The sequence below is a fragment of the Triturus cristatus genome, chromosome 3_1 (genome assembly GCF_964204655.1).
Source record: "Triturus cristatus chromosome 3_1, aTriCri1.1, whole genome shotgun sequence".
Lineage (NCBI taxonomy): Eukaryota > Metazoa > Chordata > Amphibia > Caudata > Salamandridae > Triturus > Triturus cristatus.
Window position 1 is genome coordinate 826760235 of NC_140583.1, and position 20990 is coordinate 826781224.

General features: G+C 50.1%; 1 protein-coding gene across 2 annotated transcripts in view; it reads left to right on the top strand.

Annotated features, from left to right (window-relative positions):
• SESTD1 (SEC14 and spectrin domain containing 1) overlaps positions 1-20990 on the top strand; it is a 422952-nt gene that overhangs the window by 296528 nt on the left and 105434 nt on the right. For both annotated transcript variants that reach the window (XM_085645200.1, XM_085645201.1), the window contains exon 14: positions 17263-17344. In XM_085645200.1, coding sequence (XP_085501326.1) covers positions 17263-17344 — 82 coding nt within the window. The remainder of the gene's footprint in view (positions 1-17262; positions 17345-20990) is intronic.

The following is a 20990-nucleotide window of genomic DNA, read 5'->3' on the forward strand; positions in this document are numbered from 1 at the left end:
CAAGTTAGCGATTTTCAGATACATAGAAAATACAGCTGTCGGATTTCATGTTATTGTTTGGGAGAAACATACACAGCATTCTGTTGGGTTTTGTTTATGTTCTAAAGTTGGGTCAGAAGAAGCGAGATTAGATGCTGCAACGTATATCGTACAATGTTCACTGCTCTGTCGACAGTCACCTAGCATATGGTACTCTGGCCTCTGCCGTGCATGGTGGCCCGCTGGGCCGTTAAGATTTGAGATGTCTATCATGGGGGAGGGGCCGGGTGGAGTGCAACATGGAACAGGTCTGCGACTGGAACGAGTTTTATTCATATGCCTGTCGCCGTGCAGACAATAAAATGCATTACTTGGAATGTGAGGGGTATGAATGACAGACGCAAGGCGAGATTGGTGCAGGCCTTCTTACTCCGAAAAGACGTGGACCTCTGCCTCCTACAGGAGACACATCTGACAGCCAACGCGGCGCAGCTGCTCAAACATTATAGATGGGGAGAGATCATTCACGCCTCCTATTCTACCTACTCCAGAGGGGTGGCGATACTAATCAGGAAGGGACTTCACTGGAAGACGCATGAGGAAATCAGGGATACGGGAGGCAGATATATTATACTAGTGGGAACACTGTGCGGAATGAGAGTGATACTGGTAAATGTGTATGGCCCGAATGACGACAACCCAGAGTTCTACGGGGATCTATGGCATAAGGTGCAGGCCCGTGGCCCGGCAGCGATTTTTGTGGGGTGGGGACTATAATGTCGTAATATCAGACACCATGGATAGACAGGGCACGACTAGGGAACACCACCCCAGGGCGTCGGAAGAGCTCGGCTACATCATGCAGGATGCAGGGCTGGTGGACTCCTGGAGGTCGCTGCACCCCGGGGTACGCGCGGGCACGTGCATAACGGCCCATAGGGCGGCCTGGTCCAGGCTGGACTACTGGCTGCTATCCAGAGATTTGCACTCGACGGTACTAGAGGTGACACACTTGCCGAGATCTCTGTCCGATCATGCCCCGGTGTTCCTTACACTGTCCACACCGCCCCAATACGTTCAGCCGTTCAGCTGGAGGTTTCCCTCCCGGGCATTGCGCGACCCGGTATTTCAGCAGGAACTGCGGGACAAACTGGAGGAGAACTTTGCAATAAACGAGGGCACTGTAGACTCGCCGGGCACGTTATGGGAGGCTTGTAAGGTGGTGACAAGAGGGCACTGCATGTCACTGAAGATGGGAGTTCTGAGATCCATACGAGAGACGTTGAGTAAATTAGAAACTGAACTTGCGCAACTGGAGACCGCGTTGATAGATGCCCCGACGGATCAGTTGCGGGCAGATTTCAGGTCGAAGCTTACCAGGTATCAAGAGGAAGCGGACAGGGAGGTTGCATTTTTGTCTAAAGATCATCAGGCCAGACGGTATGGGGAGGGTGACCGGGCCGGACGTACGCTAGCGAACCTGCTGCGCGCGCCGCGAGGGTCGGACCACGTCCTGGAATTACAGTGGGTGGGGGGTGGCGTGGTGCGAGAGCCCCCGGCCATACTTGCAACCCTGACAGAATATTACAGGGACTTATACACCTCCAGGGTGACACCGGAGGACACGGTGCTCGGCGACTATCTGGACACTATTGCCCTAGCATGGTTCAGTGATAGGGCTAGACAATATATGGACCTACCGTTCACGCAAGATGACATACGGGCGGTAATAGCTGCTTTGCCACTTAGTAAGGCACCTGGCCCCGACAGGCTGACAGCGGCCTTCTATAAAGAATATGCTGACATCCTGGTCCCGAGACTGCACGGGGTCTTTGAGGAGACGGTAGAAAAGGGAATCCTCCCTCAGTCCTTGCGCGAGGCTCTAATTATTACGCTGCTTAAACCGGGCAAGGACCCGGTACGTCCCGACTCATATCGTCCACTTTCACTAATTAACCTTGATGGAAAAATATACGCGAAGTTGCTTGCAGACCGCTTGAAATATATGCTGCCACAGATTGCGCTGTCTGATCAGTCGGGCTTTGTGATGGGGAGATCAACTTCCCATAACTTGAGAGTACTATTCGGGCTCCTGCATTATCTGGATCCCAAGCTGCAGGCCGCAGCTGCGCTGTTGGATGCCACTAAGGCATTCGACTCCCTGGAGTGGAAATTCCTACGAACATTGTTTACTCGCATGGGATTCAGCCCATCCTTTTCCAGGCGTATTGGCATACTTTATAACGATCCGACGGCCAGGGTGCGGGTGAATGGGCAGATGTCCGCCCCGATCTCCATAACCAGGAGGACCCGACAGGGTTGCCCGCTGTCGCTGTTGCTGTTTGCTATTGCGACTGAGCCGCTTGCGGCTCGCTTGAGGCAACACCATACTCACCGCAGCATCGGATTCACGTCGCGTGGCCTACTCGTATCTATGTACGCCGACGACATCACCATATATATGCTGAACCCGTTGGAGAATTTTGACCAGCTGATGAGAGAGGTGACGCGTTACAGCGGCCTCACCGGCATTGACATTAACTGGTCAAAATCGGCAATGTTTCCACTGACCGATGGTACGAACAAGTGCCACACGGAATTTCCGATCGACTGGGTGGCGGACGAGGTCAAATATTTGGTCATTCAGCTGAGCCGTTCGGTTCAGGATATAGTGCTTGCCAACCTTGGTGTGGCTTTGGAGTGGTTGGAGAGCAAAGTTCAGAGATGGAAGAAGCTGCCGCTGTCCTTGACGGGCCGCATAGCAATTGCGAAAATGGTGGTGGTGCCTAAATTTCTCTACTTGTTCGCGAACATCCCCGTGCCACTAACAAAGGCATTCTTTCGCCGCCTTCGCTCAGCCATGATAGAATTGGTTTGGGCGGGTAAGCAGTCCAGAGTCGCCTGGAGCCTTCTCACACTTCCCTTCCGACAGGGTGGCCTTGCAGCCCTGGATTTTGAACTATATGCGTACAGTGCGCAGGCTCAATACTTACATTATTGGCATCACCCAATCCCTTACCAGCCCCACGTGGCAATAGAGATGGACGTGGCGGCTCCCTGCCCACTTCGGACAGCGGTGTACCAGAGTTACAAACGCCCCCAAGAAGACGTTGACACCGTTGAAGTGGTACGCTGGGCTTGGACGAACATTGCTAAGCGTGCGGGCATAGCGGACCTATATGCACCGAGTATGCCACTTGCGGCTAACCCGCTGCTGGGTCCACTGACGGATGCGGTGGTGGCGCGCCGGACGCAGGCCTGTGGCCTGAGAGTGGCGGGAGACTTGTATCCGGACGACACTTTCCTGACGGTGCAGGCTATGGTAGCAGCGCCTGAACCGACGGCATCGGAGCTACTTCTGTATTACCAACTGCGGTCGGCCTGTAAACACAGGTACACTATGTTCCCAAACGCTCCGCCGACGTTGGCGGCTTTGGAAGACATACTTTCGAACTCCTCCTCGCGCAAACTGATTACACGCATTTATAGGACTACTCAAAACGCAACGCCTGTGGCGCACGTGGATTCCAGATCACTGTGGGAGGGCGAAGCGGGCATAAGTATCACAGAGAAACAGTGGGAGTTTTGTTGCACCCAACTCGAAAACCTATCGCCTAATTACAGACTGCGGCTAATACATTTCAACTACCTGCATAGGACTTACCGCACGCTCATACAGCTGTTTAGGATGGGGTTGCGGGCCGATACGAACTGTTGGGGATGTGGCGAGAGGGAGGCTACGTTCTATCACCTCGTTTGGGAGTGTGTACCAGTGCGGAGGTACTGGGATACGGTCTTCCATACTATTGGTAGGATCGTGGGAACGACTATGGAGCCCGACCCGCTCGTGGCCCTCCTGGGGTTTGTGATGAAGGTGCCAGTTGGGTTGCGCAAACTTGTTGCCCTTTTACTGTTACTTGTCAAGCGCCAAATAGCGATACACTGGAAGGAAAAGGCACCGCCGAAAGCATCGGCCTGGGTAGGATCAGCGGTGTACTGTAGGGAACAACTCACCTCCTACTGGGACCAGATGCCGCAGCGTTCAAAACCTGTAGACATATGGCAGCCGTTGGTGGATTGGTTGGCGGGAGCGGAAGTGGTGGACGATGGCTGAGAGGGTGGATTGTGAGTCTGGCGCGTTGGGGCTACTGAGATGGGGTTGCGGAGAGGAGCGCGTATGTGGGAAGCATGGTGTCATCGTTCTTGAGGCTGCAGTGCGCCTCGCATGGATGATTCTTCTAATGTCTGCACAGGCATGGCAACACACGGCCCAGAGTGGTGACAGTCGTGTCCTTTATCATCGACAGTGTTCACTTTCCTGACGATCTCGCTTCATGTTGTTGTTGTTGACTATTGACTAATGTACTATTATTGGTATGCTGTTCAAATGTACGGCCAGGTCTCGCTAAGGCGGTATTCCGCTACATTACCAAGCTGCCTGCCTCCGGGTTGTTGGCTGAATAGCAGTGTACAATTTATTGGAATAATAAAGGTTTTTGGGAAAAAAAAGAGAAAAAAAAAGTTAGGCCTGACTGCTCGGTTACAGCTACCAAGGGGCTAATTTATTGAGACCTTTACTGGACCCTATACTGTTAGTGAACTTACTGCCAGTCATAGGTGTACACTTACCACTACTAATAACCCACTTTCCAACATCAGGGAACTACAGTGGCTCCCAATACACAAAGAGGCTTTATACAAATTCCTCACATACACATTGAAAGCGCTACACAACTCAGGCCCTACTTACCTGAATTGTAGCATCTCCTTCCACAAACCACCCAGACACCTCAGCACTCAAAATTCCTACTTGCACACATCCTATGCATCTACAGAACCAGATCAGAACGACGGTCATCCTCTTACATCACTCCTAAAGCATGAAACAATCTCCCACTCCACATCTTTTTGAATTCTACAAGAAGCTGAAGACCTGACAGTTTTTCAATTCGCTATCCTACTTTAGATGGGGCCAGGCACAATCTTGCGCAATGCCAGCACACAGTTGCGCAAGCGCTCTACTAATAAACATAACATAAATGCCATCCATATATCTTTACTCTGTTCTTGAAGCATTTGTCTCTTAGTCCTATTCTGAAAAAAACATATTGCAATACTTTACCTGCTAGCTTCCATCCTATTGTCTTGGATTAAATTCTTTCTTATTTTCTGGAATTAAGGTTTTAGAATAAATGTTCCCACTACCTTTACTCTTACCCTCTCCTACTGGCTTTTCGATTTGGTTTTTACTGTTGTGTCACTATAAGAGCTGCTTTTATGTGGGCAATGTTATCTGCAATTTGCTTTTCACCAAATGGTCTTCCCTTCTCATGCTTCTTGACTTAGTGCACTGACCCCCCAATCTCAAATGGATAAAAAGCACAAGAGGCAAAATCCACCTTGTAGACCCATCACCAAATCCACCCCCGCCCCCCTCCAAATTACCACTGAATGGTTTTCAGGCTGAGTGTAGTTCCGCCAGTGCTATTGTCACGAAGGGCAGAAACTTGGAAAAGATATCTAGTAGTCCTCTGTACAGGAGTGCTGAGAGCAGAACACAGTGCATTTAGTCCTTGGGCACAGGTTTTAATGAGCATCTGATATCCTGCCACCTGTGACCACACACAAATCTACCTGTTCTAGGTTTTAAACTCTGACTACCTTGAAAGCTGGTCCTCCCTGGGCACCAACAAATTTGAACACCAGTGAGCCTGACCCAAAAGAAGTTAGAACAACTTGAGGAAGTTAAGGCTGAGCATCAATAATGACAGGGTTCTGTGAACTAAAATGTAGTGGTGGGATGGTGGCAATTGCTAGTGTTGGAAGTAAAGTAAGAGAAACAATGGGACAGGTAGTCATAGGAATATAGGAGTGGTGATGCTAGTCAGAGCAATGCAGGCTAATCCAGCATTTAACAAGAGTAGCAGAGGAATCCTATCTCACACAAGAACCTAGGAGGCATCTAGCAAGAGAACCAGAACAATCAAACAATTGAGATAAAAACCAATCAGTCCTGTACTGTAGACCTAAGGCACTCTACCATAACATCACAGGATTCTCTCCAGATGATGCAAGCTATTGGAGCATTCCCACAAAACTCACACCACAGAAAATATAGCACACTAAAGCACTCATTATGAATTGTGTTATGTCAACAAAAATGTCAACTCTGTGCAAAGTAGCACAAGTCCAAACTACAAAAGTGTGTCCAGTTCAAAACGTGCAGAGACACTGGGCCCTGTAGAATTTCTGTAGGACTGGGACTGAAAGCAGCAGCATTGCCAGGCTACTGCTGCAGCAGTCTGGGGGCAGCATATGATGCTTTACTCAGGCAGGCACAAGTCTGTCTTGAACTACAGGGCCTCTACCCATTCACCCCCAAACCAGCCCCCTCCCACCATCAGATCTGCATACTCTTTCCACATACTTAGAGCAGGCTGAAAATGTGCCAATAAATCTGGGTGCATACAGTTATTCCACATTTCAGGGAAGAAACTCTGAATTACTGGACTTTGTAGCAGAATTACTGTTCGGTAAATTTAATATTGGCCCTCTGGTATCTCTGTCAACTGGTTATCTCATGATTAGGACCTAAGAGTAAGATGCTCAAAAAGTACAACAGTCATGTTTTTCTTTGTGGGGTCTATCGTAACTTCAGCTGACACAGATTAGATGGAGGGTCATAATGCCCACTTAGGTTTGGGTACAGGTTGTAAGACCTACCTCCATCTCAACGTCCAAACCAAAACACACACTTTTGAACAGAAACATAGCAATAACCCTCACATTCAAGCAACAGTATGCTAGCGCATTTGAACAATGAGTGACCAGTGGACTACGTAGCCCCCCACACAAAAGCCCTGCTTGCCATTACATAACCACCGATCAATGTTCTGCAACAAGAAGCTTTGAATGGAGTGCACAATTATGAGAACATTTGCTATAAACAGTGTAATGTAACATAACATTTACCTTATGAAGAGAGACCTAACAAGGGTGTCCTCTATACCTCACAGTGTGGTTTATCCTTTATTTCGTTCAATGGACTCCTCTGGGAGGATTCATAGAAGGTTTTGTTTCTTGTTAAGTTGCTTTACACACATTTGAGATGTTTCCTCTTAAGATTGGAGTAAAGAATGAGCAGTTTGCAAATCTATTATCAAAAGTTTCTTGCTAATTTCTGTAAGTAAAATTAATTATGAAAAGTACAGTTATGAACTGGAAAACTCTTCTGGCGTGTTAGAAATTCATATTTGAAATAAATTTCAGGATGTAGTGAAGGTGAAATATGGAGGTATTCACTCAAATTGTGAAGGAACAACATTCATGCTAACTAAAATTCGGAAATATTGATCTACTTTTGTTCCACTTAATGCAATCCTACTTCATGGACAAATAATTTTTTTCTGTCATATAAGTAAACTTTATATCTGCAATTTAATATGGGCCATCAAATTGTGGCGGAAAATCTATTGGATTGCACTAAAAGTGGAAATGGGCACTACCATTCCTAGAAGTTTACTGTTTTCCAGATGACCATAAGAGACTGATTTTTTTAAATTTCTATCCTGGTTTTAAACCCACTGAATTCATTCCCATTTACTCAATCAGCAACAGGTATTTTCAGGCCAGGTAATGGCTTTTATTGACAGACAATTTATGCGTACTCTTCAGTTCTTAAACCTACAATGGTCTTAAGGCTTTCTTTTTTTAAATTCTTTTCATTAAATTCACTGTCACTGTACAACTTGACAAACCTTAATGGGAATAAAGATTTCGACACTGATTTAGCACAATATGCGTGAATGTACATATGGTATTGAGGGGTAAATCAGGCATAAGAACAGTACTAACATTACTACCCAGCATTTGTAGCTCCTGTCTCCTTTCATGGATCAAACCTTCTCATTGAACTCTTCCCTCAAATCGTCCTGCCCATTTAACTCTCATACCATGTGTACCTGGGATGCATCAGTCCACATCTCGATATTCCTTCCATAGTCCCCAAATATGGTTTTCCCTATTAAGATCGTCTCCATGATCTCTTAGTTTTCAACAGACTGTTTATTTCAATAACAAGTTCAAGATCTTTAGATCTTTTTTTGCTTCAATTTGTATACATTTTTTACATCAGTTTTTTAGATCAATTGATTCCTGTCATGATTTACGAGTGGACTTTTCCAACATATTGAGCCGTACTTCACCATATGTTGAGTTTGGCGACCTTTAATGGCATGACGCAGACCGTTATTTAGAGTTTGGCAGGCATCTGCTGTAAATTGGCGTATTTCCTGTCTGCCCTGTGTCCTGTCTTTTCTGTTTACAGAATACTACCAGGTATATACTCTGAAATTAGCAGACGAGACGTCTGCCAATTTTCTTTAATATTCTCCGTCCGCCAAACTCAAAATAATAAATGTTCTTTTTATATTTCTGTAGGATACTTAGCAAACTTTCTGATAAATGTGACCAGCTCACATATAGTAATTGTAACTTTGCTTGACTATTTGTTTATGCAACCTGGAATTATCAAATTTTTACATGCACAATATGCTGCAATTTATACAAGAAAGAATTGCTGTAGTAAATAACAGTTTTGTTTGTTGGCTACCTGGCTTGCTTGTTCAGGGTTGAAACTGCTGACCTGTATCGTGGCCCTTTTCCCCTTACTTTACTTTTTTTGGTGTGGCATGTGGCACTGTCCTCTGCTCGCTCTGGTAGGTGTTTGAGGCCCTTTTCCACCCGCAGGCTCCTGCATGCGCCTCATCCCTGGTTGTCCAGTGGGAGAGCCTTCCTCTTCTGCTGGCCGCTGTTCTCTGTGTTTGTCTTTGTGCTGTTTTTCTGTCTTTCTGTGCCTGTTTTTCTTCCAGCCTCCTCACTGTATCTCTTTTGTGCCTGTGCTGCCTTTCTGTGCCCGTTTTCTGTCTTCTTTCTAGCCTCCTCACTCCATCTCTATTACCTGTCTTAATTAAGCCAGTAATTGTACCCGTGTCCTCTGTGTATTTAGCCGTATTGTGTCTCCGTGCCCCTTTGCCCTCCATGCCCTTACCGCCACTGCTGCCCCCACGGCCTCTCCCCCCCCGCCCCCCCTTGCCGGTTCCCACTTCCCGCATCTCAGCTGCACTTCGGTCCCCCGTCCCCTAATTAAGGGTGGCCACGAAGCTGCCACATGCCACTGGTGCGCCAAAGGTGTGCCAAAGGCAAGCCCGTCTGCGACCGAAGCCACCCCCAGGAACCCTGGATCAACGACCTTCCACCGCTACAACTCTGCTGCCCTCCCCGCACTCCAATCCGGAAGGAACGACAGCTGCCAGCGAGCGACGCCGAACACTGCCCACGGCCAGTTCTCCTGCCGACACTGCTGACAATCCCTCACCATCGACAGCCTTTCCCCCCCTCCACGACCGCTGAACCCATGCCGGATGCCCGTACCCCCAAAGCCATGACGTTTATCCTCCTCAACCTGCGCTCCTTACACAGACACGCCGTAGAGATCTGGAACCTGTTCGACACCCTCTCGCCAGACCTCGCCTTCTCCACGGAAACATGGACCAATGCCACCTTCGCCCCCGACATCGCCACTACCATCCCTGACAGATACAAGATCCAGTGTAAGGACCGCCCAGGAGAAGGACTCTCCATCGCGCACAAGAGCTCCCTCCGACTCTCCACCTCCAGCATGAGCGACCCCCTCTCCAACACAGAGCATTTCAAGATCCAGACCAGCCCCAGAACCACGCTGTCCGGGATCCTCGCCTACAGACCACCTGGGCCTCGAGCCTCTTCCGCCACCACCATTGCCGAGCTCATCGCACCCCACGCCATCGTCTCCACGGACTGCATTCTTATCGTAGACCTGAACTTCCACCTCAACAATCGCAGTGACCCTGACTCCACCACCCTCCTGGACAACCTCCCCAATTTCGGACTAAAGAAGCTCACCGCCACCCCCACCCACAAAGCCGGACACATCCTCGACCCCATTTGCGCAGGAGGAACAAACATCCACTTCAGCCACACCACGCAGGCCCTCTGGACAGACCACCACTGTGTACCCTTCACCTTCAACACCACCACCGCACCCAAACCCACCCCGCGCCCGCCACGAGGGAACTAGAGCAAGGTCACTTCGGTCCCCCGTCCCCTAATTAAGGGTGGCCACGAAGCTGCCACATGCCACTGGTGCGCCAAAGGTGTGCCAAAGGCAAGCCCGTCTGCGACCGAAGCCAGCCCCAGGAACCCTGGATCAACGACCTTCCACCGCTACAACTCTGCTGCCCTCCCCGCACTCCAATCCGGAAGGAACGACAGCTGCCAGCGAGCGACGCCGAACACTGCCCACGGCCAGTTCTCCTGCCGACACTGCTGACAATCCCTCACCATCGACAGCCTTTCCCCCCCTCCACGACCGCTGAACCCATGCCGGATGCCCGTACCCCCAAAGCCATGACGTTTATCCTCCTCAACCTGCGCTCCTTACACAGACACGCCGTAGAGATCTGGAACCTGTTCGACACCCTCTCGCCAGACCTCGCCTTCTCCACGGAAACATGGACCAATGCCACCTTCGCCCCCGACATCGCCACTACCATCCCTGACAGATACAAGATCCAGTGTAAGAACCGCCCAGGAGGAGGACTCTCCATCGCGCACAAGAGCTCCCTCCGACTCTCCACCTCCAGCATGAGCGACCCCCTCTCCAACACAGAGCATTTCAAGATCCAGACCAGCCCCAGAACCACGCTGTCCGGGATCCTCGCCTACAGACCACCTGGGCCTCGAGCCTCTTCCGCCACCACCATTGCCGAGCTCATCGCACCCCACGCCATCGTCTCCACGGACTACATTCTTATCGTAGACCTGAACTTCCACCTCAACAATCGCAGTGACCCTGACTCCACCACCCTCCTGGACAACCTCCCCAATTTCGGACTAAAGAAGCTCACCGCCACCCCCACCCACAAAGCCGGACACATCCTCGACCCCATTTGCGCAGGAGGAACAAACATCCACTTCAGCCACACCACGCAGGCCCTCTGGACAGACCACCACTGTGTACCCTTCACCTTCAACACCACCACCGCACCCAAACCCACCCCGCGCCCGCCACGAGGGAACTAGAGCAAGGTCACAGAGGAACACCTCAACACCACCCTCTTCCATGACCCCCCTGTGCCACGACCGATGCCGACTCTGCAGCCAAAGAACTACACAGCTGAATCACCAGCTGTGCAGACAAGCTTGCACCCCTCTGCCACCCCGTCAGACAACGCCCCTGAAGGCCGCCTGGTTCACCACCGACCTCCAAGAAGCCAGGCGCTCCTGCAGAGGCCTCGAGAAACTCTAGAGGAAGAGGAAAACCACCAAAGACGAGAACACCTACAGGGACACCATGACTGAATACCACCAGCGCATAAGAGCCACCAAGAGGACCTTTATCCAGAACAAAATCCACACCAACGCCAGTAACGCAAAAGAACTCTTCAACGTTATACGGCAGTTCACCAAACTCCTCAGCGAAGCCATGGACGTGACATCATCCCAGGACCTCTGCAACAAGCTCAACTCCTACTTCCACCTGAAAATCAAGGCCCTCTGTGACAACTTCAGCGAAGAGACTCCAGACACCACCCTCCTCGACACCACCGACAACCAGCCCACCATCACCACCTGGAAACCGGCTACCACCGAAGACACCGCCATGGCCATGAAAAACACCCACTCAGGAGCCCCCACGGACACCTGCCCGCCGCACAGCTACCATAGAGCTGCCGCCATAGCACCCGAACCATGCCGGACCATTAACCCCTCCTTCGAGTCCGGCATCTTCCCCGACGAGTGGAAGCGGGCAGAGTTCAAGCCCCTCCTCAAGAAACCCTCGACTGACCTGACGGACCTGAAAAACTACCTGCCCATCTCTCTCCTTCCTTTCACAGCCAAAGTCACTGAGAGATTCGTCAACGCCCAGCTGACCACCTTCATCGAAGAGAACGCCATCCTCGACTCCTCCCACTCCGGATTCCACAGCAACCACAGTACCAAGACCTCGCCGCCACCAATGACATCCGCATGCTACTCGACCAGGACCACACAGCCGCCCTCATCCTACTAGACCTCTCCGCAGCCTTCGACACCGTCGCCCACTGCACTCTCACCGCCAGACTCCACGACACCGGCATACGGAGAACCGCCCTCGACTGGATCTGCTCCTTTCTCACAGGCAGAACCCAAAGGTTCAGACTCCCACCCTTCATCTCCGAACCCACAGAGATCAACTGCGGAGTACCCCAAGGATCCTTGCTCAGCCCCACGCTCTTAAACATCTACATGGCCCTCATCGCCACCATTGTTTGACAGCATGTGCTCAGCATAGTATCCTACGCCGGCGACACCCAGCTCATCCTCCCCCTCATGAAGAACCCTGAAGACACCAGACTCTGCTTCCAGGAAGGAATGAAAGACGTCGCAGCCTGGATGAACAACAGCTGCCTTAAGCTCAACTCGGAGAAGACAGAGGTCCTCGTCGTTGGACCCTCCTCCACCCCCTAGGACAACACCTGGTGGCCCTCCGCCCTCGGAAACCCACCCATTCCATTAGACCACGCCTGAAACCTCAGCATCATTCTAGACACCTCCCTCACCATGACCCGCCAGATCAATGCCGTCGCTTCCACCTGCTTCAACTCCCTCAGCATCCTCTGCAAGACCTTCAAGTGGATCCCCCCCCGAATGCAGAAAGACCGTCACCCATGCACTCATAACCAGCAGACTGGACTACGGTCCCGCCCTCTATGCGGGAATCAACAAAACCCTGCTACACAAGCTCCAAACCATCCAGAACACCGCAGCCAGACTCGTCATCGGAACCCCACAACATGAGCACATGACCCAGCACCTACGAGACCTCCACTGGCACCCATCGAGAAGAGAGTAACCTTCAAGATACTCACCCATGCCTTCAAATCCCTCCACAATATCGGACCCAAATACCTCAACGAAAGAGTCTCCTTCCATGTACCCAAAAGAAACCTCCGCTCCACCGACCTCGCCCTGGCCGAGACCCCACTCATCCGTAGAACCAGAGCAGGAGGAAGAGCCTTTTCCTACGTCGCAGCAAAGGTCACTTCAGGAGGCCCTGGGGCGTCCGGGTGCAGAGGTGTCATGGAGTCAGGTGTCCCCTTCACCTCAATGGGAGAAAGGTCCGGTTACAAAGAGGCTGCAAGCAGGGACTGGGGCACCAGTCCAGGGGAGCTCAACACTTGAGATCCTCGGGCACATCGGGACACCTTTGATCCACTTCTCAGGCTGTAGGGCTCAGGTGTCTTTTGGTTTCAGGTCCGGTGCTGGAGTTTCTCGCGGTTTGAGTGGACCTGCAGAAAGAGGCTGCAGGCGGCGACAAGAGTTCCAATCTGTGGAAACCCATTGTGAGCATAGCTCTTGTGGGTCTGGGGACCCGGTTGGCGCAGTCACCTCCCTTGGACTTGGGCTCTGGAGCACGGGTGCATATGTGCTCTGAGGCGTCAGGTGGCGGCGGTCACAGACTAATTTCTTTGTCTTTATTTTCTGCAGGAGGGACAAACAGGGCAGCTGGGCCACTCGCGAAGTGGGTTGCACTGTCCCTGAAGTCCCTCGACATGCAGGTCGGTCTTCCTTGCCGTTGGTGTCTGGTCGCGGCAAAACAAGCCTTGGCTGCTGCAAGAGGTTTGGTACCGTGCAGCTCCGGTCAGTCCTGGCTTCCCTGCACTTGGAGGGAGGACAGAACCTTACCTGTAGTAGCACTGCTACATTTTCCAGATTGGCTGCTGCATCAGCAGACTCTGTAGGCAGCAGCTCGGTGTAATGGATCTTGCTTCTTTGGTGCCTGCACCTGGTGGAGAGTAACTCCTCCAGGAGTTTCTTTGACAATTTGCAGAGCACTGCCACCCCTCCGGGTATCTTGAGGTCTGCACAGCAACAGGACGAATCAGTTGCTCTACAAAGGTTGGGTGCAGCAGACAGTCCAACCGGGTTTGCGCCAAGTCAGTCCTGCTCTTCAGGTCAGCAGTCTTCTTCCACTTTTTTTTTGGCCAACAAAATCTGACGTCTAATACTCAATTTAGGGGCGTTGAGGGGAATGATGACTAATTACCCCTGGGGTCACTACACCCCCTAGATGACCACTTCCTGTGGGGAGGGAGCATCACCCTGTCCCAGAATTCCTAATTCCACCACACAGATTATGGTGAAAGTTCCAAAGCCATGTTCTCCTCAGACTGGGTCCCCCTAGTGGTGTGCCCAGCTGGCAGTTCAACACGCCTCTTGCATTACTAATTTTCCAGGCTGTCCGGGTGCCAAATGGCTCTGGACAATGGGGGCTGGCTTCCTCTCCTGTGAGAGAAGCCAGATTTGCATTTCAAAAGTGGTGGGCTTGTTGAAAACCCTGCCTTGGATTGCTAATTTACCAGCATTTCCTGGGTTAGAAGGTGATAACCCCTCTCCCCAGAGCAGGCATTCTTCCTGATGTCCTGAGAGCAGAAACTAGTCTGTGGCAGCAGGCTGGACTGAACCAGTCAGCTAGCACAATAGTGGCCTAATAGGTTTCACGGGGTACCTCTAAAGTACCCTCTGGGTGCATGTATTAATAAATCCTTCACTGTAATCAGGGTGGGTTTAATAATATGAGGTGTTTGATATCAAACACCCTCTGTTTCAGTAAATAATTGCTTCCCTGAACACTTCAAATATCTAGCAATAGAACTAGACATCACAGGTGTAATGCTTTGAGGCTCCAGGCGTGTGTCATGTCGTGTTTTCACTCATGCTTTTCAACATGTCTAGCAGCCTGCAATGGCAGTCTGTGTAGAATTTGTGTGTGGGTCCCTTAGGGTGGCATATGCTTTGCTGCAGCCCTTAGGGACCCTCTTTACCCTGCCCTTGGTACCTGGAGTACCATTTACTGGGGACTTACAGGGGTGCTAAAGTCCTTAGCCAGTTGAAGTATAATTAGACTTTACCTTGTTCTAGGGAAGGAGCACTGTCACTGAGATCTGGTTAGCAGGCCTCGGTGCACTGTGTAAAAAATCAGCATCTGATAGCTAAAAAGGGGCAAAACGTGGGTGGGAGGTTTCTGCAGCATAATCCTAGTTCCGTAATTCACTTCTGTAGGAAGCTGGGTTTCTGTTGCAGTAACCCCCTTGCTTTTTGCCATACTACTGATGCACTTTGACTTGATGTGCCCTGGGTCCCGCCAGTCAGGTTCTTTCCCAAAACTGTATCTTGTACCCCCAATTGGCACCTCTCTGGCCACATGTCAGTCCATTTTAAAAGGTACCATGGGCACCAGGGGCACTGTGGCCAGGGAAGTCCTCTAAGGGCTGCAGCACTTATTGTGCCACCTTTAGAGGCCCTGTACCTTTACACACACTGCCATTGCAGGCTGCTAGTTTTGGTGCAGAACAAAGTAAAGAGTCGACATGGCACACTGACTGCCTCCAACAAAGACCGGATCTCCTGGGAACAGCAGCTCTGTTCAAAAGAAACAGCCCAGAAAGACTCCGAGCCTGCTGAGGACAAAGAAACCCGACGCCTGGAACCACCACTGCACCAGACGCCAACGGCCCGAGTCCAAGTGGCCCACCGGTCCCAGTGAGGTCCCCCAGCGCTCCAGAGTCTGAGTCCACCGTGGGTTGACCCCTCCAGGACTCCCTGACGTCGCCTGAAGCCTCTGCACAGAGACACCCCCACCTGCAAGTGGCCTGGTAAGGTGAAATCCGACCTCAAAAGACACCCCTGCATCCAGCCGCCTTGCAGAACAAAACCCGAGGTGCAACTACGTCCCTGAGCCCTCCAACTTACCTGTCCAGCTGTTGGTTCCTCCTGGAAGTCTTTCTGGACCGAGCCTGCAGCTAACAGACAAAACTGAAAATCCCTATTGAAAACAACAGGGCACCAGACACCAAAACAGCACCCTGCACCCAGCCGCCCCTGGCCGCTCTGGGTGCACTGTGTGCTAAACCGGATCCCCCTTTGCCCTGAGCCTATCACCAGGAGCTTTGCTCCCACAACCAAGTGGCCTGCTCGTAAGCAGCCACCAACCTGGGGCCCCCTATCCCACATTAGATAACATTTGGCCTCAGCACTCTGCACCCAGCCGCCCTAGTGCGGCTGAGGGTGTTTTGAGAGTGCATCTAACCCCAGAAACTCAACCCCAAAGACCGAGTACTTTCCTGGTAACCGTTAACTTCATTTCCCTCCATAGGAACCTATCAACTGTTTTCCTCTGAAAAATGTTCTAAGTGTGGAGTTGATTTGTATGGAAACCTGGAAAAGTACAATTGTGAAAAACTGTTTTTACTTACCTTTTCTCTAGGAAATGTCCCTGTGTGATATCTAGGCATATTACACTGAGTAGAAAAGGTCATCTCAAAAGTAAAAAGTGCATTTTGAACTTGCATTCATTTATGAAAACAGCATAATATTTTGAAGAGCATTTATTTCACTTACCTATGCCAGGTTTGGCTTGGTTCGAGAAATAAAATAAGTTAATACTACTATTTTTGATACAAAAAAAATAGTTCTGAGTTCAGTCTTTAAGGGTGTGACATCATTTGCTGATTGTGTACAACAAATGCTTAACACTACCCTCTTATAAAGCTTTACTGCTTGCCAACACTACCACAAATAGAGAGTAAGGTGCTATCTACTTTTACCTCTGCCTACCTTTGGGGTTCTACTGGACTCTGTGCACACAATATCTCGTTTTGGTATAGTATATACAGAGCCAGCTTCCTACAACTTAACAAAAGTCTTGGCAAAAATATTAATTTAACGAAATGGAATGGTCTGCTGTCCTCACACATGAACTAGAACTTCTCTTAAAATAATGTATGTTATACTTCAAAAAAAAAATTAGACGGAGAGCATGCAATCAAATATGTAGAAGTCTGACTGCTCATGTTTTTTTGTCAGACAACAGAAACAATGAAAACCAAAGATGTGTTTGAAATGGGTGAAGTTAGGAAGAAGATTTCTTTTACAGTTTATTTTCACTTTTCCCTGTATGACGTACTGAATTAGAAACTAGAGTTTGCTTAGTTAGACTTGTCATATTTTTTTGACTTGAATATATAGTATTTGTAACAATTATAATTTAAAAATTTATATACATTGTTACTGTGTTTCAAATGAAAAGTATAAAATATGTCAAGCATGTCAATCCAAAATTGTTTTTTCAATGCAGACTGGGACAATAATAGATTGCATATTCTGTGGCTTTATCAAGCTGATGTTTTATGATTTCTTTAGGTGTGAAGATATGGTAGACGTGCGAAGGTTAAAGATGCTTCAGATGGTGCAGTTGTTTAAATGTGAAGAAGATGCTGCTCAGGTATTTTGTGGCTGCTACGTCAAGTTTGTAATATTTTGAGGTGAAACGACCTAATGAAAAACATTTTCCACTTCAGAATATACTACAGATTAGGGGCTTTTCATATTGCTTATTTTGCATTCATCTAAAGGAATTAGAAATGCGGTTTAGGTTTAATCTTTTCCACTCTTAAAAATCAGCAGCAAGTCCTAGGATCTCCAAGATGAAGTCACTTAGCACTCGCAAGATATCCTTCAGAACAGTTGGAAACAACATTACTAAGTGTGACGGGTTGTCAAGGAGGGACACTACACGAGGTCTAGGTATCTGTGGTTTTATTGTTACAAGTTTTCTTTTTGTCCGGCTGGTTAGCCTTTCCCTCGCAAAGGTGGCGGGATCCGTGGTGTTCAGACCTCCGTAGGCTTCTTGGGTAGTCTGGTTCCCTCGGTCGCCCTTTTCTCCTGTCACGAGGTCGGCTCCCGGTATTCCTCAGAATAAGAGAAAGACAAGGGACGATATTAGTCTCGCTATAATGGCGCTTCGCGCCTACCACCAGGGCCCGGGAGTGAGGATCACCTTCAGTGTGTACAACAAAAACGTCTACTCGAGTGTCAGTAAAGGTGAGGGGTTCATAAACTAAAGGGTAATGGGATGGCTTTGAACCAAGGGTCGTTTGGTTAATGCGGGAACTCCCGCCTTCCTATCCAACCCGCTACCCGGTCCCGTACCTGTCCAAGCCACGCTCCTCCCCTGGGAACGTGGCTGGGCGCTTCGCCGTGTCCGTAGCCGCTGGTTCTCTCTGCTCTCGTTCCTCCTTTCTCCTCCTGCTCTCGCTCTCTTGCCTCGTCCGTGTCTTCGTCTCCTCCGCTGCTCCGTTCGTCTCCGTCTTTCCTCCTGGGATCGCCGTCCCTCCACTTCCTGGTTCCTCCCCTTTTTGGTGTTCCGGGCTGCGTGACGTCCTCTAGGGGCGGGGCTTGTGTTCCCAGATCTTCCCAGTTAAAGGGCACTGCATCTGCTATTTGTAGACAGTCTTCTGTATCCGATGCCCACTCGTCCCGTTGAGAGGGGAGAACGTTAGGAACACGCGATACCGGTGTCCACCAGTCCGTACCTCCTTGTGCCCCCTGATCTGACCGTAGTGTCCCGTCACATACCACCCCCCCCGGCTGCTCCCGCTCGGGGAGAGGCGAGGACCGAGATAGGAAGTCAGCGTTACTGTTGTCCCGACCCCTGCGGTGGAGCACAGAGAACGAGAAGGGCTGTAGGGATAAAAACCATCGGAGGACCCTGGGGTTATTGCTTTTATTCCAATACATCCACTGTAATGGGGCATGGTCCGTGTACAGGATGAATGGCCTCCCCTCCAGGTAATACCGCAGTTTTTCTACCGCCCATTTGACCGCTAAACATTCCCTTTCAATTGTGGGATAAGAGCTTTCTCTGGGGAATAATTTGCGACTGACGTAGAGGATCGGGTGTTCGTGCCCATCGTCACCGGTTTGGGACAATACCGCCCCAATCCCGGTTTCTGAGGCGTCAGTGGCTAGTATAAACTGTTTCTGGAAATTGGGGGATATGAGCACCGGGGCCGAAGTGATGGCTTTCTTCAGTTCCCTAAAAGCCTTCAGTGTGTCAGTAGTGGGGTGCCTGAGGGTATGTGTGGAACAGTCCTTTCGGAGGAGATCAGTTAAGGGGGAGGCTAGGTCTGCGAAAGATGGGATAAAGCGCCTGTAGTAGCCAATTAACCCCAAAAAACCCCGTAGTTCTTTTTTTGTGGATGGGAAGGGGGTGTCTACTATAGCAGTGACTTTTTTTTTTCTTGGGGAGATATGACCCCATCCCCTAGGACATACCCCAGATATTGTACCCGGTGAAAAGCTGCCCTTGATTTGCGAGCGTTTGTGCAAACCTGCTTGGTGGAGGGCGTTGAGTACCATTTTAACGTGTTGCAGATGTTCCTCCCAGGACTGGCTAAACACCACTATCTCGTCCAAGTACGCCGAGCTAAAGGAGGAGCAGGGCAACAGCACTTGGTTCATCAGCCTCTGAAAGGTTGCTGGGGCTCCGTGGAGCCCAAACGGTAAGAACGTAAATTCGAAAAGCCCTAGGTCGGTAGAAAAGGCGTTTTTTTTTCGGTCTTCTTCCCGGAGGGGCACCTGCCAGTACCCCTTTGTGAGGTCAAACGTTGTTATGTATGTGGCTTCTCCGATCTTTTCAATCAAGTCGTCCACGCGCGGGATCGGGTAGGCATCGAATGTGGAGATGCTGTTCAGTGCCCTGAAATCCATACAAAATCGGGATGACCCGGCGGGTTTGGGAATCATCACGATAGGGGAGGCCCATGGACAGGTGGAGGGCCGTATGACCCCTAACCGTAGCATGTCTTCTACTTCTTTCCGAATAGCTTCTCTTTTGGCAGCGGGAACCTGATATGCCTTTTGTCTCACTACTTTTCCGGGGGTGGTTTCAATGGAGTGTTCTGCTAGGTGTGTTTTCCCCGGGGAGTCCGAGAAGATGTCTTCGAAGGGACGGAGTGCCTCTCTTAGATGTTCCTTTTGCACGTCCTGTAATTCTGGGTTTACCACCAAGGAGCCCACTGTGGAGGCCTTCTGGCTATAAGTGGGTATTAAGAAATGCGCGGTTTTCGGAGGGGACCCTAGCCGCTTCTTGAGTAGGTTTATATGATAGCCTTGCGTTCTGGAGGGGGTCACCTGTAACTTATAAGTCGAGCGTCCTATAGTTTCCGTCACCAGGTAAGGGCCTTGCCATTCACTCTTGAATTTACTGGAGCTGGTTGGCAACAATACGAGGGCCCACTCACCCACTTGTAACGTCTGGAGTTTTTTTCCTTGGTCGTAATATTTCTTTTGCTTGGCTTGGCTCTTTTCCATATTGGAATGTGCCAGTTCCCTGAGCTTTCCGATTTTCGACTTTAGCTGTGAGGTGTAGTCTAGTAAAGACCGGTGGTCTTGGTTGCCTTCGTTTATCCACGCATCTCTCGTCATCTCCAACAAGGACCGGGGCTGTCTTCCATATAGCAACTCAAAAGCCGAATACCCCGTACTGCTTTGTACTTGGGCCCTCAACACATATAAGGGCAGGGGGAGTAGCTTGTCCCACTCCCGTCTTTCCGCCGTCAGCATTTTCTTTAGGGTGGATTTTAAGGTGCGGTTGTATCTTTCCACCAGCCCATCCGTCTGCGGATGGTACACGGATGTGTGTAACTGATGGATGTCTAGGGTTGCACACACCTCTTTCATTAGGCAGGACGTAAAAGGGGTACCTTGGTCCGTCACCACCTCCTTTGGGAACCCTACCCGGGAAAACAACTCTGTCACCTTTTCGGCCACGTTCTTAGTGGTTGGGGATGTTAGGGGAAACGCCTCTATGAACCTGATGGCGTAATCCACGATAACGAGGGCGTGTAGATGGCCTCTCTTGGTTCGAGGAAGCGGGCCTATCAGATCCATACCCACCCTCTCAAAGGGGACGCCTATAATGGGCATAGGTTGTAGCGGGGCGGCTATGGGTTTATAGGAGGACCTTTTCTGACAGAAGTCACATGTTTTGCAATACGTCTCTATGTCCCTAAATACCCCTGGCCAATAGAAAAACCGCAGTACCCCACTAGTAGTTTTCTCTTTCCCTGAATGACCAGCCGTGAGAT